At 44.2% G+C, this 15,582-nt stretch overlaps 1 protein-coding gene across 1 annotated transcript; it reads right to left on the bottom strand.

Moving 5' to 3' along the window:
- Positions 1–1,220: 1,220 nt before the first annotated feature.
- Positions 1,221–9,382, bottom strand: PGRMC1 (progesterone receptor membrane component 1). The gene is made up of 3 exons (XM_052663301.1): positions 9,003–9,382; positions 5,175–5,330; positions 1,221–2,506 (listed from the first exon to the last, which is right to left on the bottom strand). The coding sequence occupies exons 1-3, from the start codon at positions 9,325–9,327 to the stop codon at positions 2,403–2,405; spliced, it is 585 nt and encodes a 194-aa protein (XP_052519261.1). The 5' UTR covers positions 9,328–9,382; the 3' UTR covers positions 1,221–2,402.
- Positions 9,383–15,582: the final 6,200 nt, after the last annotated feature.

The raw sequence follows: 15,582 nt of genomic DNA, 5'->3' as shown, positions 1-15,582 counted from the left end.
AACAAAGGCGGACTGTACCGTAGAGGGCAACTGGGCACTTTAGAGCTTCTTTTTGTTGAACGAGCTCTTTCTGAGACAGCAAAGGCTATTTTTGCTCATTCTGGATCGAGGGTTTGCATGAAGTGTGGCCCTCTGAGGTAAGGTGAACATGACATTGTGTAGAGAAGCCACAGAGATGCTGCAAGCACATAGCAAATGCTGCTTCTGACCCTCAGATGTTGGGACTGAGAAGACGGTGTCTAGGCAGGGACTGGAGAAAGCAGGGGAGGAGGATACAGCTGTTCACCTGGCCCCCTCCCTGGCTGGCATGGCTGTAACCACCACTCCCTCATCTTCTCAAATGGTGCCTTTTACATAATATAGCTTACAACTGTGTGAGCTGGATTTAAGTTTCTACAGGAAAGGCCTGCCTGATAGTAATATCCCTTTACCTGTAATCAATACAATGTTTAGTTCTGAAGGGGGGGATTCCGACTATCTGGGGCTGAAGCTTTTAACCAGGCTCTGGATGTTTTCCACCTGGCATCAGACAAACCTGTTTAACTGAGTAAAAGGAGTAGCCTAATCTCAGGCTGCAACGGTGGCCCAGTTTTTCTCTCCCTCCCCTTCCCCCAAAGCATACGGCCTAACAGGTTGCTTGGCACAAAACAGGCAGCTCAAATATTTGTTGGATGAAAACTAATGCAGGAAAAGGACACATTTTAAAACAACAAAAACAGGCAATATGGTTTGAGAACATAAAAGCTGGAAAGCTCTGAGCCCTCTCTGGTTCAGGGAGTACCTCCCTTGTAAGAAGAGTCTGTCAATTTTCACATGAAAATGGCAAAACACTAATCTTCAGAGTAATAGGTTGTTTGTTTATACAACCGACTGCATATGTAAGTCTCATATCCTTCTGTTGGCATGAAGTGAATCAACTTGTGACCATAAGGTTCCTGAACACTTTCCTAATCCGATGATACTTAAAGCAAAAACAAAACCTGCCTTGGCACTCAGTAAGTCTTCACTAGAGTTACTCCTTAGGAAACTTGCTATAGAATTCAAGGCAGAAGTCTGCCTCTGAGTTTATTAAATTCTGACTTAAAAAAGTAAATTCGATTCACCATTTTAACAGGATAAGCTGGTACTTGGTTTTTGGTGTGCAGTCTCTATGAAGTTGTACCCCTTTCATTGTTTAAAAGAAATAAGGCAATCAATCCACCACACTATACTGGGTAAAACCATTTTATTAACTGACCAAAGCACTTCTTTTTGTTTTCCGATTTGAGGTAAAACAATTAAACACAGTTCACAAGAAAATACAATGACTATTCAACTACAATTACAAGAGTTTGAAACCTCACTATTTATTCATATAATACTTTTACAAATTCATACAACTGTACAGTCTACTTAAGCTAAGTTTATTGTTAACCAAGACCAATATCAAAGACCAAGACGCTTGACTACAACTCTTGCAGTGGCTATAGTTTTGTAACAACAGAAGCATAACTGTTAGGTTATGTATACACTTTAAAAACCACTTGGCCAGGAATGTGTACGGTTTCCTCATTCTTCAGGGGTGTGTGTGAAGGCTCTTAGAGAGCAATCTGCTCCTGTCCTACACGGCCTCCTTGCATGTCCAATCATGTGAAATAACCAAGAACACAGGGATGGGGAAAATAGTCCTACAATCTTATTCATGTATTTTTGGTTTTTAGGCAAGCCAGCTGATTTTCGCCAAAGCTTACTTTGGAATGTTGAGATCCTATTTTCAGCCTCATTGGAGATTACTGTTAAGTGAGGGCGTCTGAGTGTTCCAAAGAGCACAGGACAATGATGCTGTCCCCAAACAGAGAAAGTAGGTTACCTGTGGTTGAGTCTAGCTTTGACATTTCATTTTGTACTGGACCGCTCTCTTTAATCAATACCAAAGCCTTTGGAACACTGCAGATTTGCTTTAGAGGTAGAGAAAACAGAAATCATGCAGTTAGGTCAACTGAGAAATAAAGGATTTTCTATCTTTAGAGAATATCATGACTCAAAGTCCATTCTTTGTTTCTTGACGCTTGAAGGACTTCACAAATTTAACGTTTAAACCTGTTTGGGGGGAATACCCATGTTTTACCCGTCTCTCAGGAAACACAAGTTCCAATTCAGCCTGCACTGACTACAAATAGAAGAAAAACCGTAATAAAGTTTGTCTTACAGCACTGCAGTTCACTTTCTGGATTTGTGACAAACATATCATGCATTCTAAGACAGAGTTAGCTTTATCAGTGTCACTAGTGATGTTAATTTAAAAAATGTACAGCAAGTTCAAAACTTTTCTAAATATTGAAATCACCATGTTTTAAAGACAGACTGGAATGTTACAAATGATTCTGCAAAATACAAAAATAGATATGCTTCCACTGAAGGCCTTAATCATTCTTCCGAGTGCTCTCATCTTTTGGCTCCTCCTCGTCTGAGTACACGGTGGGCTCCTCCCCTTCCTTCAGCAGTTTGCCCACATGATGGTACTTGACTGGAAGAAAAGAAGATGATACAACTGGTCATTCTCACTCTTTGGAGAAAACCACTACCATATTTCGTTTGAAAGCACTTACGAGAGGCCTACAAGCAACACAAAAACATGTTGGGCTTCTTGAAGGCAGTTTATACCACAGTCCCAGCCAAGTCCCAGGGAGTTAGTTTTGTTCAGCAGACAGAAGTATAGAATGGGGAGTGATGCCTGACAATGTGTGTGCAAGGTAATGTCAAAGTGGGTTGTTTGTGTGGGGGAATGTTCAGCAGAGCAAGGGCTTGGTATGAGTTAGTTGGAAGGGTTGCAGGACACTTTGTAGGAGAAAGATATCCTTTGGAAGATATGTAGAAGGACCTGGGGAAGGAGGGGTTTCCACAAAGTGCCAACGCCACATACAAAGGCATGCAGGTGAGACCAAACATATCTGGGGAGCAATAAAGGGACTGAGTTGGCAGGAGGAGGCTGGGAGCAGCGCCAGCCTAACAGGGTGGGGAAATCTTATCAAAGATGTGGAAAGGCAGCCTGAGGAGTCTAAACTTATCCCACAGATGGCAAAGGGCACCAAAAGTGTACAACAAAGGAATGACAAGGTAAAATAGTGCTGTGGTAACAACGGTTTCACTGTGTATAGAGGGCAGGGCAGATTAGTCAGGAGAGTCCAGGGACAGGGTGACTAGGAGGCCAGCGGGCAGATCCCCATGGGGAGAAATGAGAGCCAGGAGGAAGGCGGTGTCCATGGGGGTGAAAAGGGAAGGATATGAGACGCATTAACAGCAACTGGAAACAGGAGTTAAGGAAGTGAACACTGGAGACTCCGTGGACCGAAATGGGGGCTTTGTGACCGGAGACTGACAACAGGGACTGGAGAAGGACGATCAGTGTTGGCAAGATGCAGGTCTCTGTAAACGTTTGAGACAGAAGGTTCAGTGGAATGGTGAGGGCAGAAACTACACGGTAGAGAGCAAGGAGGGATGGAACAGTGGTTAGGGGCGGCCACGATTGCTAGATGCTTGTCTGAAAGTGAGAGGAAGGGATGATAATAGTCTCAGGATAAAGGGGAGAGCAGGAGACAGAATCTTCCCTCAACTGGGGGGAAAAAAAGCCAGATGTGCTTAAAGGCAGTAGAAAAGGAAACAGGAGAACACTGGAGACTTGGGAGAATGCAGGTTTAAGAGGGCAACCAGAATGTGAGAGACTCGAGGAGGGACGGAGTCAGCAGATGACCACCATATTGGCTGTATTATTGGGCCAAGTTAGTGTAGGGTTAATTATCACAGTGTCAGAGGTCAAGAGAACTCCTCTTCTGGATAAGGGTAGGAATTAAAGGAGTAACCAACCTGTTTAATCAGGTAACTGGAGCTACTTTGCTGTGAAATAATAGTCAGGGACAATTAGAACTTGCCTATTTGAACATATTATAAAGGTCCCTAGGGTGCTTGTGACTGTGCAAGACAAATAAAAGCTGGGTGGCACCTGAGAAGCCTGCCTTAAGGAGGAACCATGCCAGTTTTGAGTGTAGTTCAAGTGTCACGACAGTATTTGGGACCAGCCTTAGTTTAAGGGGTTGGGGGAACCGCAGTTTTTTACCCCACTGATGAAGTTAAGTCCTATAAAATAGAGCTTTGTAAATTATGAATTACAATTCATTGGTTTCATATAGAACAATCTATTGTTACAAAGGCATCCTGAAGATGCAAAAACTGAGGGACGGTTAGATAGCTGAATTATGTTTTCAGAGTACAAAGACTTGCCTCTGGACTTGAAAGTTACACTTAGTCAGCTTGGGATCCAAACTCTAAAGGTAGAGTTATACCTGGCTAATTATTAATAGAGAACTCTCTCTGAGGTCAGCATTACTCTCAAAACAGTTCAATTTAGCAAAAAAAAAAATTATAGAGAACAGTAAATAGAAAATGACATTTACAATGAAAAATGACCCTCAAGGAAATGGTCACTGTCTTAACATACTGTTTCAAAGCTTGGAAAGATTATTCTTCAAATTCTTAGCAGTGAAATATTGCTAAAGTGATCATTAAACAATTGGGTTGGACAAAAGCCAATTTCCCAATTCTTAGATCTGAACCTGACCTCCATCCTTACTTCCCCACAAAGCCCTTGGTCCATAGCATAAGCCAGGAAACAAGTGTCTCCTTTCTGCTTTCTTTTTAAAAAATGTAGACACCATTGTTGCTGGGCAGATTATAAGCATCATTTGTAGATGAGGCCTATAGTTAGGCTCAGTTAGATTCAAAGAGAAGTTGTTTTGTACGATACAAGTCTCTCATTCTTTAACAGCAATGTGGGCTGCTTTTAAACAGCAAGTTCTACAAGTAAGGGCTTATGAAAATCCTTCTGTAGCCAAGATGGCCGCTCTCATTTCCCCTGCACACCAAATCCTAGTGGGAAAATCTATGCAAACCTCAGAAATTTCAAAAACAGAAACCCAGGTTTCCACAGAGAACTAGCTAGATATTGGGATGCAGTCATGGCAAGTGACTCAGCACTGCTACAATTACTTCAAGCCATGAACTTGATCTGTCCAAGATTCAGGAGCCTATCAAAATGCTCCACAGTTGCAGGCTGCTTAGTAATAACTATCATACTGCTGTGAATCCCATTATTGGTAGAAATCTGACCCTGGCAAAAAAAAAAAACAAAAACCACTTACAAGTGAACTGAGAGTCCCAGTCACTCAGGGTCTCCTGCTGGGCAGGAGTGAGGTCAGAAAGGTCATCGTACTCATCCTTCAGTGCTTCCTTATCCAGGCAAAAGGTGGCAAGGCCTCTGGATGCATCTCTTCCAGCAAAGACTCCATACGGCCCCTCTTTAAAAACAAAACCAAACCAAAGACCAATTGTCTATTAGACAGTCAATTTCTCTGTGGCTCACACACAGGAAATGGCTTCCTTACCAATGAGCATGGAGAGCCCATTTTTGAATATTGAATTCCATTTGGAAACCGTAAGTGATTGACATGGATCCTTTGATCATTACCTAGTGAATACTCAAAGACCTGTTGTCATTAAACTTTTAAATACTAAATCAAAATATAATAAAACTAAATAATAAATAAACTAATATAATAAAACTAAATCAAAATGCTATACTGTAGCATTCATTTCTTGTGATTGCAAATAGCTAATAAAAAAGCCATAAATGATTATCTCCTAGGGGAAGGGTGTTAGTAGGGAATGATCCAAGATATAGTTCATGGGTCAGAATTCAACTTCTGGACACTGAACCTAGAACCTGGCTCTGTTCTAGGGACTAGGGTTGCACCAGTGAAAGTTATGGTTTCTGAAGATAAGAAACGTGCGTGCATGCTAAGCCACTCAGTCGTGTCCAACTCTGTGTGACCCTATGGACTGCAGCTTGCCAGGCTCCTCTGTCCATGGAATTTTCCAGGCAAGTATACTGGAGTGTGTTGCCATGCCCTCCTTCAGGAAATCTTCCTGACCCAGGGATTGAACCCACATCTCTTATGCCTCCTGCATTGGCAGGTGGGTTCTTTACCACTAACGCCACCTGGGAAGATAAGAAACACTAGAGTGTAAATAGAAACATTTCACACATGTTCCCTGGTGGCTCAGAGGTTAAAGTGTCTGCCTGCAATGCGGGAGACCTGGGTTCGATCCCTGGGTCAGGAAGTTCCCCTGCAGAAGGAAATGGCAACCCACTCCAGTATTCTTGCCTGGAGAATCCCAAGGACAGAGGAGCCTGGTGGGCTTCAGTTCACGGGGTCACAAAGAGTCGGACATGACTGAGGGACTTCACTTCACTTCATGCTGATACAATTTAATGAGCCAAGAGTGTCTCATAGAGATCTTTGGTTGTGAGACTAGACTGTGTTGAACATTAATGTATGGTCTCTGCAGGAGAAATCATTTTATGAGTATCAGTGGTTTAGAAATCTATCCACAGGTTACATAATCTTCACTGTCAGTAAAGAAGGCATGGAATCAGGTCTGTCAGCTGTTTGGGTGGGTTTGAAGACTCTGAAAATTCTATAAAATATCTGACTGCCATTATACATAATGATACTAAATTTTTGTCTAAGAGAGCAGTGAATCATTCTGTATGTACTTCAAGTGGATTTTTCGACTTATTTAAATATTGCACCAGTAAATGAAAAGAATCCAGTGTACTTTAAACAATGTGTTGTTTCCCCAAAGGTAGACCAAGCAGCAAGTCAGATATGAAGAAGTTTGCAGGTAACTACCATACCAAGTATGAAAACAGATCACATTTCAATATGGCCTGGCCACCTGAAACCTCAATCCACTAGGACACTTTTATTTTTACAAATTAGACGAAATTTATGATCAACTTTTAAAGGCACATAAGATTCTGAAGAAAAATGGTTGTTTTTCATCACCATTACATACTACCATTTCCACTAGAGAAGGTAAACAGGTCAAGTGGGTGGGTTTGGACCTCACCATTTCAGAAATTATGGTTACGGAATACTGAAAACACTCTGAGGGGAGCATTAAAAATCTTTGGAGAATATATACATTATCCACCAGAATGTATAGTCACTTGAATGTAAGCTCCATGAGCAGAGATGTAGGCCTGTTTTGTTCACTACTATATTCCTAGCATCCATAAAGGTGCCATACATACAACATCACTAAAAATAATGAATCATTTTCAGGAATCCTTTATAACACAAAGTGTAATTTCCACGGGATATTACAGATTCATGGACTCATGCAGGTAGAGACTGAAATCTCACAATGGGCCATCTTTATCACTTTAAAGAGGGACAACTAAGGCCTAGAGAGAACAAGGCTTTGCCCCAGGTCACACAGGTGGTGAGCGATTCAACAAGGCAGAGAACCCAGGCTGCCTGACTCCCAGTTTCGAGCTCTGTACACAGGCCTACATTCCTCTCAATGACTTTGCAAACTACAATCATACGATGAAGCTCCAGGCACATTTCAACTGCTTTATGGGGTGGCTTGGTCATAACAGGTATCTACACGATTATGTTTACTGATAAAGCCTTTAGATGCACCACTGTAAGTGACAAATAATATAGCTATGGTTTTCAAATTAAGGAAAAACTGTGGCGTGGGAAGAGTGCTTTAATACATCTGATGTTGATGAGTTGGAGGGGGAGAGTAAAACCAACCAGGAGTGGGAATGAAGGCAGATTGCTGCCTTCTTCACTCTCCCTCCTCTCCCTGAACCCGCTGATTTTATACGCATCCATACTGGAGGAGCTAAAACCCCTTCCTCCTCTGATCCAAACATGCTGTAAAGCAGAACTTTCCCAACCTGGAGACTCCTCGAATTTGCCTGGGGGTGGGCGTGTTAAAATGCAAATTTCTGGATCACCCCTTTCCCCCACTCTTGGGGGAGATTAGGCCGGGAATCTGTATTGTACCTCAAGTGCATCAGGTGATTCTGATCTGCAACCAAGCCTGGAAAAGCCTCATTTATAAGACCCTACCAAGCCTGTCCCTCTCCAACAGCTCCTCAGTCAACCAGCCCTCATTTCCCCTCTGGTTGGCTTTTCCACGAAATCCCCACACCCAGCAGCCTTCGTAGCCCTACCCCTTTTGTTTCTCAGGATCCTCCCACTTCTCCCTCCCTCCAATTTTTTTTTTTTTTTGGCTTCTAGTTTCTTCTCTCCTGCTATGGAGTGTAATACTGTATTACCTTCTGGTCTTGCCACATTCCTATCGACCGCTACATTCAGCCTTCTACATCCAGCTCCCTTCCCCCTATGGAGCCTCCCCTGTTCACCTCCCAGCTTTCCCCGTCTGCCACACACATACCAAACACATGCCACTCACATACCTGACACATGCCACATTGCTAGCGCACGCGTGCGCACGCACACACACAAGCCTGACATGCCACATATGCATCACACACAGCGGACACACATCACTCACTGCCACGCACAGTGCTCCAACCTGCTGCTAATCTCGTTTCCCATTTCCTTTTCCCACATCTCCCCATTCCTCATGGCTACTCCTGGCGTCATCGGCCTTCCCGGCCCCTCCAAGGCTGGACCTCCCGACCCTCTCTCGCCCTCCCTCCCATCATGTTTCCCTCGAGACATTCTCATTTCCTTTCCCCAGCCCGACATCATCCCCTCCTTCCAGGAACCCTCGAACCCGATACCTTCCAAACTCCCCCAACACTGCGCTCTGCTGTGCCACCCCCCCCCCCCACCTTCCGCCTTCCAGACTGACGATCTCACCCCCCATCCACCCCCAGCTTAAGCATTTCAGTCTTCTTCCTCCACCCCACGCCGGGGTCGGCGGTGCGGACCAGGAATCTGCGATCCCACTGGCTCGCAGCCTTTCCAGGGTGCCGCTGGCCCCCTGCCCGCCCAGGGAGCCTCCCCGCCCCGCCCTCCCAGGCCTGGACACCATTCCAGCCCCTCCCCGGGCGCCCCGCTCCCTCCTCGCGTCTCCAGGACCCAGCCCGGTGCCGGGGCCCCTTTCTTTTGTCTTTGCGGCCCCCCGGCCAGCCGCCGTACCAGGCCCGTAGAACTTGCGGCCTTTCGTTACGTCGAACACCTTGCCGTTGATAGCCATGAGTATACGCGGGTCCTGTACGCCGTCGAAGCGCCGCAGCTCGGCAGGGGTGAAGTCGCGCCGCTTAAGGCGGGGCAGCGGGGGCGGCTCATCGTCGTCGCTGTCGCTGGCCGCCGGCTGGTCCCCGCGCACGATCTTGTAGAGCAGAAAGATGCAGAGGCCAAGGAGCAGCAGGTTGAGCGGAGACGTGAAAATCTCATGCAGCAGCCCGCCGCTCTCGAGCTCGCTCGTGTCTCCGCCAGTCGCCGCCACATCCTCGGCAGCCATGATCGCTGGAGCAAAGGTTGGGCCGGGACAGGCAGGGATCCGGAACTTGCTTTCTCCTCCCTCTCCGCGAGCTACTGGAGCGCGGGGCCCGGCTGACCAAGACTAGCCAGCGGAGGAGGTGGAGCCAGGCGGGGCGGAGACGGAGGCGGACGGGCGGGGCCTTTCAGCCCCGCCTCCCCGCGGCCGCCGAGGCTCCCGCGCGACTCAGTCAGGCCCCGCCCAGCTCAGGCCCCCCACCTTGCCTCTGTTTGGTGGTGGCTCCCCTCCCCCAGCCGGATCTTACCTCCTCCGCCGCGGGGATTGAGGAACACACCCCTCAGCAATGCCTGCAGGGCCTGGTTGCCGCCTCACGCCATCCCCACGCCAGCCTCTAGCCAACTGCGACGCATCACGCAGCCCTCCTCCTTACCCCTAGTTGTTCATCGCACACCTACCCGCTTGGCTTTGCTAGGCTCTGTGTAAGGTCCCCTCAGCCACCTGATGCGAACCAAACACTAACTCCATTTCACCTGCTTTAAGCTTCTCCCAGCCTTCCATTCAGAAGACTCACCTTTCCGCGGCCAACCCTCAAATCAGTGCCTAGGCCTCATCTGATAACTCCCTCAGTGTCTGGTGAAACAGATCAGATCGTTTGATTTGCTTTGGGTTCGTTTTTGGAACACCAAATCCTGTTTGCAATCACTGATTTGCTCAATCCCAGGGCATCAGCGGGCAATACTCTGTTGCGCGTTTTTTGGTTGTTGTTATTGTTTGCTTGTTTTGGTTTTCTGGCTCAGAATAATGACCAAAGTTTCTTTGTTTGGCAGCGTTCTTCTATTTGAAGTTGGTCGAGCTATCCTTGGCAGTCACAATAACCCTGTGCTAGAGCCCAGATGAAGGTGGGAGTTTGGAAGGATCCTAGATTTGGGCAGTTGTTTCCTTGGTATTTCATCCGGCCTTTGATGTGCTAACTGGCTGCACAGGAGCAGCCTCATGGAGGAAGCACTGTCTGTACCCTTCAGAGTCTTAATGTGGCTGCCCTCTTTATGGTGGCAGGGGGAGGGGAGCGGAAGAAAGGGTAGAGAGAAGGGGAAAAAATAATTAAAGCGAAGCCATGTACACATCTGCAACCCAGAGCAGTACTTTTCCATCAAGAGTTCTGTTTGCTGGCACAAAATTTACTCCCCCTCCCAACACGCAGGAGACTGGAGAGATTTGGCTTCTTACCTCAGAATTCTAAAAATTTCTGGCACAAACTGCTTCCATCCCTGCCCCCCCCCAACCCCATCTTCTTAAATCATTTGTGTGTGTGCTCAGCGGCTCAGTCTTGTCCGACTCTTCCTGACCCCGTGGTCTGTAGCCCACCAGGCTCTTCTGTCCATGGAATTTTCCAGGCAAGAATCCTGGAGTGGGTTGCCATTTCCTTCTCCATAAATCATGCAAAAGTGAATATGAATTGAACAATCTTTAAGTCAGGCCCACACACTTTTATTCACAGATCTAAATTTAGGATTAGCTGAAATGGCCTTTCCAGATCTTTTGTCAAACCTCTTCAATTTAATCAGGGAAAGCAGGCTCAAACTGGGGGCACTGGGCTGTAGTTAGAATCAGATTGTCTTTTAAAAAAAACAAAAACAAAAAAACAAAAAAAATCTGTGTATGGCCAAGACAGTAAAAAAAAAAAAAAAAGTTGTGAAAAATATTTACATTTGCGACTAATATGACAGACAAAAGATTCATATCTTTTAAGAGTTCATTTTGATTGACAAGAAAACCATAAGAGACTAGTTAGTGAATGGGCAAAAATCAAAATAGAGTTCACAGAAGAAGGAATACCAGTGGTTATTAAGCATATGAAAAATGTTCAGTCTCAACAGCAATGACAAATGAAGATAACTCTCTCACCTACTACTTTCCTACAGAAAGGATAAAAGAAAAAAAAAGTGGGGGCCGGGGGTTACATACAATATTGATCAGAGACACTTGTACACTGCTGGGGAGAGTAGAAATTGGTATAACCTTTGGTTATCTGTAAAAATATTTGCTATCCATTGATATCCTATTTCCGAAAATCTACTCTTTGATTCATTAAATCCACTGGTAGGGATCTATCCCTAGGAAACATTTAGAAATGCAAATGAATATTTCCTTACTAAGGTGCTCATCAAAGAATCATTTGTAATGTGGAAAAACTGAAAACAACCTTAATGTTCAACTTTAAGAAATAGCTGATTAATCCACTCGGACTGTGACAAAACCACAAAATTGTGTGTGATGCAGCCATACAGATATTATCATGACACAGGAAAATGCTTGTGTTTTATCCTTAAGAGAGAAAAACAGGATACAAAACTATATACAACGTGAACTCAACTATGTAAAAAAATGTATAAAAGGAAGCCTGAAAGGAAGCATGCTAAAATGTTAACTGTTGTGATTGTTTTTCCTTTATACTATTCTGTATTTTCCAGAATGAACACATGTCCCTTTTAGCCTCAGGGGGGAAAATGGTTTATTATTTCTTGCCTGAAAAAAAATGTAGAATGTAATACATGTTCACTGCAACACACTTTAACAACATATAAGTAAATGAAACTCATTTCTCCCTCTCCCAGCTCCTCAAACAATCTTGAAATTCAGCCCACACATTAGCAGTTTGGTCTGTATTCCTGCAGAGATATGAGACACACACGCATACACATACACAGATTTTGTTTTACAAAACTAGGGAAATTTTAATAATAAATAATTCTTCAGGCTTTTTTTCTGAGAGGTACAAAGTAAAAATATACCAACAAGCCACTAGCTCCCACTCAGATAAACTGTGTTTGAAATTTTTAAAGGGCACATTTGTTTAAGGTTACAAAATTCAAACTATAGCAAGATACAAAAGGTAAATTCAGTCCCCTCACCTCACCTCTGGTTCTGTCTCCTCAAAGGTAACCATTATTAAAAGTGGGGAAAATGTCAGAGAAAGACAAATACTGTGTGATATTGCTGATATGTGGAATCTATAAAAGAAAGCAAAACTGAACTTAAAACACAGATTATGGAAAGATGGTTACCAGGGGCTGGGAGTGGGGCAGTAGGAGAGACATTCAGGATACACATTTGCAAATAAGTCCTGGAAAATGTGTATCCTGAATGTCTCTCCTACTGCCCCACTCCCAGCCCCTGGTAACCATCTAATATGCAGTACAGTGACTATGGAGCATCTTCCCTGGTGGCTCAGAGGTTAAAGCATCTGCCTCCAATGTGGGAGACTTGGGTTCGATCCCTGGGTCAGGAAGATCCCCTGGAGAAGGAAATCGTACCCCACTCCAGTATTCTTGCCTGGAGAATCCCATGGACGGAGGAGCTTGGTGGGCTACAGTCCACAGGGTCACAAAGAGTCGGACACGACTGAGCAACTTGACTTACTTCACTTACTTACAGTGATTGTAGACAACAAAATCATATTATAAGCATTAAACTTGCTAAGAGCCTGGATCTTAATTTTTCTCACCACTAGAAGAAATGAAAATTATGTGAGGTGCCAGAGGTGTTAGCTAACATGACAGTGGTAATCTGCAACAATATGAATGTATGAGGTCAGTATGTTGTACACCAGAACTTACATGATGTTATATATCAATTATATCTCAATAAAAAGTGGGGGAAATGTTTTTATGGAAGGCTAGGGGGGTTTATGGGCTTCCCTGTTGGCTCAGCTGGTAAAGAATCTGCTTGCCAATGCAGGAGATGCAGGATTTGATCTCTGGGTTGGGAAGATCCCTTGGAGAAGAGAATGGCAACCCACTCCAGTATTCTGGCTGGGGAAATCCCATGGACAGAGGAGCCTGGTGTACTACAGTCCATGGGGCTGCAAAGAGTCAGACATGACTGAGTGACTCACACACACACATACACACACACACAGGGAGTTATAATTTTCACTTGTCACAGTCCAGTGCCCTTCCTGCTATACCTCTATAGCAGGATATACCCTTGGAGGGGCAATGGATTAAAGGTAGTCTTGCTTCATACAGAGCTTTGAAAATGCCATTGAAAACCTCAAGAAGTGATCCAGATTGAAAATGTAAATGCTTTCTAAGCAGAGTTGATGTTCAATAAAATGGGCTATTGGGTAAACACTGGGATGTTGAGATTGAAGGCAAGCCTCCTACCATTCTAGTTCATGTTGCAACTCTCAGTGGAAAGGTCTCATCCAGAGTGGCAGTTCTCAAAGTTCTCTGGAAAGAAACCAGATGCTCTTGACTAAACAGCCTTCTCCAGCCCATGAGAGTTGCAGTATATATATTGTTTGGCTTCAAATCAATGTCTAAAGCCTATGTATTTGACCTGAAGACTACTTATTTCCCAAGATATATGTTAAGTCTTTTAATGTTTCCAAGCTTCTTGTCTCCTTTAAATTATTTTCAAAGGTTTTAAAGAATGTTTAAAGAAGAATAGGACAATTGGCTGATTAGCTAGAAAATGTGTGGCAAGGAATTCAACCTCACTAGTAATCAAATACATACACAGGAATGCAGTGACAACATATCATTTTTCATCACTCAGATTATCAGAGTGTTCTTTTTGCCTTTGGCTCTTTGAAGCTTTTTAAGAATGGTAATACTTGGTGTTGGCAAGCGTGTAGCAAGATACTCTCTCAGACACAATGCTGGCCAGAGTGAAATGGCTAGGATGAAAGATTCATCTTATTCACCAGTGTATTTCATGTCTGTCATATAGTAGGTGATCAATAAATATTCGGTAAGTTAAGGTATATTAAAAGTGGACATAGACTTTCTAGTGGTCTACAGGGACTGCAGCCATGAAATTGAAAGATGCTTACTCTTTGGAAGAAAAGCTATGACAAACCTAGACACCGTATTAAAAAGCAGAGATATTACTTTGCCTGCAAAGTTCCGTATAGTCAAAGCTATGGTTTTTCCAGTGGTCATGTATGGATGTGGTGAAGGTAAAGGTGAAAGTTGCTCAGTCGTGTCTGACTCTTTGCTACCCCATGAACTGTAGCCTACCAGGCTCTTCTGTCTATGAAATTCTCTAGGCAAGAATAGTGGAGTGGGTAGCCCTTGCCTTCTCCAGGGGATCTTCCCGACCCAGGGATCCAATCCGGGTCTCCTGCATTGCAGGCAGATTCTTTACCGTCTGAATCACCAGAGAAGGCCCATGGATGTGAGGTGGAGTGCCGAAGAACTGATGCTTTTGAACTGTGGTGCTGGAGAAGACTCTTGAGAGTCCCTTGGACAGCAATCAAACCAGTCAATCGTAAAGGAAATCGGTACTGAATATTGATTGGGAGGACTGATACTGAAGCTGAAGCTGAAGCTCCAACGCTTTGGCCATCTGATGCAAAGAGCTGACTCATTGTAAAAGACCCTGATGCTGGGAAAGATTGAGGGTGGGGGAGAAGGGGACAACAGAGGATGAGATGGTTGGATGGCATCACCAACTCAATGGACATGAATTTGAGCAAGCTCCGGCAGATGGTGATGGACAGGCATGCTGCAGTCCATGGGGTCACAAAAAGTTGGACACAACCGAACAACAGAACAGCAGCAACAAGACTTTCTAGAAAGCAGTCCTGGCAATATACAATAAGCACTTCAAGTTATTTGTACCCTGTGACCAAAGACTTTAACATCTAAAAATTTTTCCTAGGAAAGTACTCAGAGATATGAGTAGAGATTTGTATAGAAAAATCACAAAGCCTGATACACGGTAGAAAAGATGCTGGAAACTATGTAAGTATCCCAAATGCTCTCCACCTCACTCACAATAAAAGCCCAAAGTCCTTACAGCCACCTACAAGGCCTTCCAAGTTTTGTTGCACCTCACCCTGCCTTTATTCTAGGACTTTAGGACCTCATGCCACTTCCTTCCCAGGTCACTCTACTCCAAACACAGTGACCACCTTGCTGGCCCTCGAACAAGCAGGCGTATTCCAGTTCCTCCATACTTATGACCCCTTTTGCTGGAGTGTTCTTCCGCCACATAGAAATCATTTCCTCACTGCTTTCAAATCTCAAAACAGCCTCCCTCAACTCACTTTCCCTCTTCTCAGATTTATTTTTCTCCATCATAATATTATTTACTCACTTTTTTGTTTATTTCCTCCAATGTGACTCTGAGTTACATGAGAACAGAGATTTTCTTTATTTCCTTCACTGCTGTATCCCCTTGTGCTTAGACTAGTGGCTGAAATATGTTAGGAGCTCAATACATATTTGTGAGCTTGATTTGTTTCTTTAGTTTTTCAATTGAAGTATA

This window comes from Budorcas taxicolor, chromosome X (genome assembly GCF_023091745.1).
Source record: "Budorcas taxicolor isolate Tak-1 chromosome X, Takin1.1, whole genome shotgun sequence".
NCBI lineage: Eukaryota > Metazoa > Chordata > Mammalia > Artiodactyla > Bovidae > Budorcas > Budorcas taxicolor.
Note: the sequence above shows the minus strand (reverse complement) of the source record. Positions and strands in the feature narration are given on the sequence as shown.

What these genes read in the sequence shown, in the direction of transcription:
- PGRMC1 (XM_052663301.1), bottom strand. Translation starts at nt 9,327, where the DNA reads ATGGCTGCCGAGGATGTGGCGGCGACTGGCGGAGACACGAGCGAGCTC. An exon ending in CCGCAAGTTCTACGGGCCTG is followed by an intron (nt 5,331 to 9,002) that starts GTACGGCGGCTG and finishes TTGTTTTTAAAG; the next exon opens with AGGGGCCGTATGGAGTCTTT. An exon ending in CTGGGACTCTCAGTTCACTT is followed by an intron (nt 2,507 to 5,174) that starts GTAAGTGGTTTT and finishes CTTTTCTTCCAG; the next exon opens with TCAAGTACCATCATGTGGGC.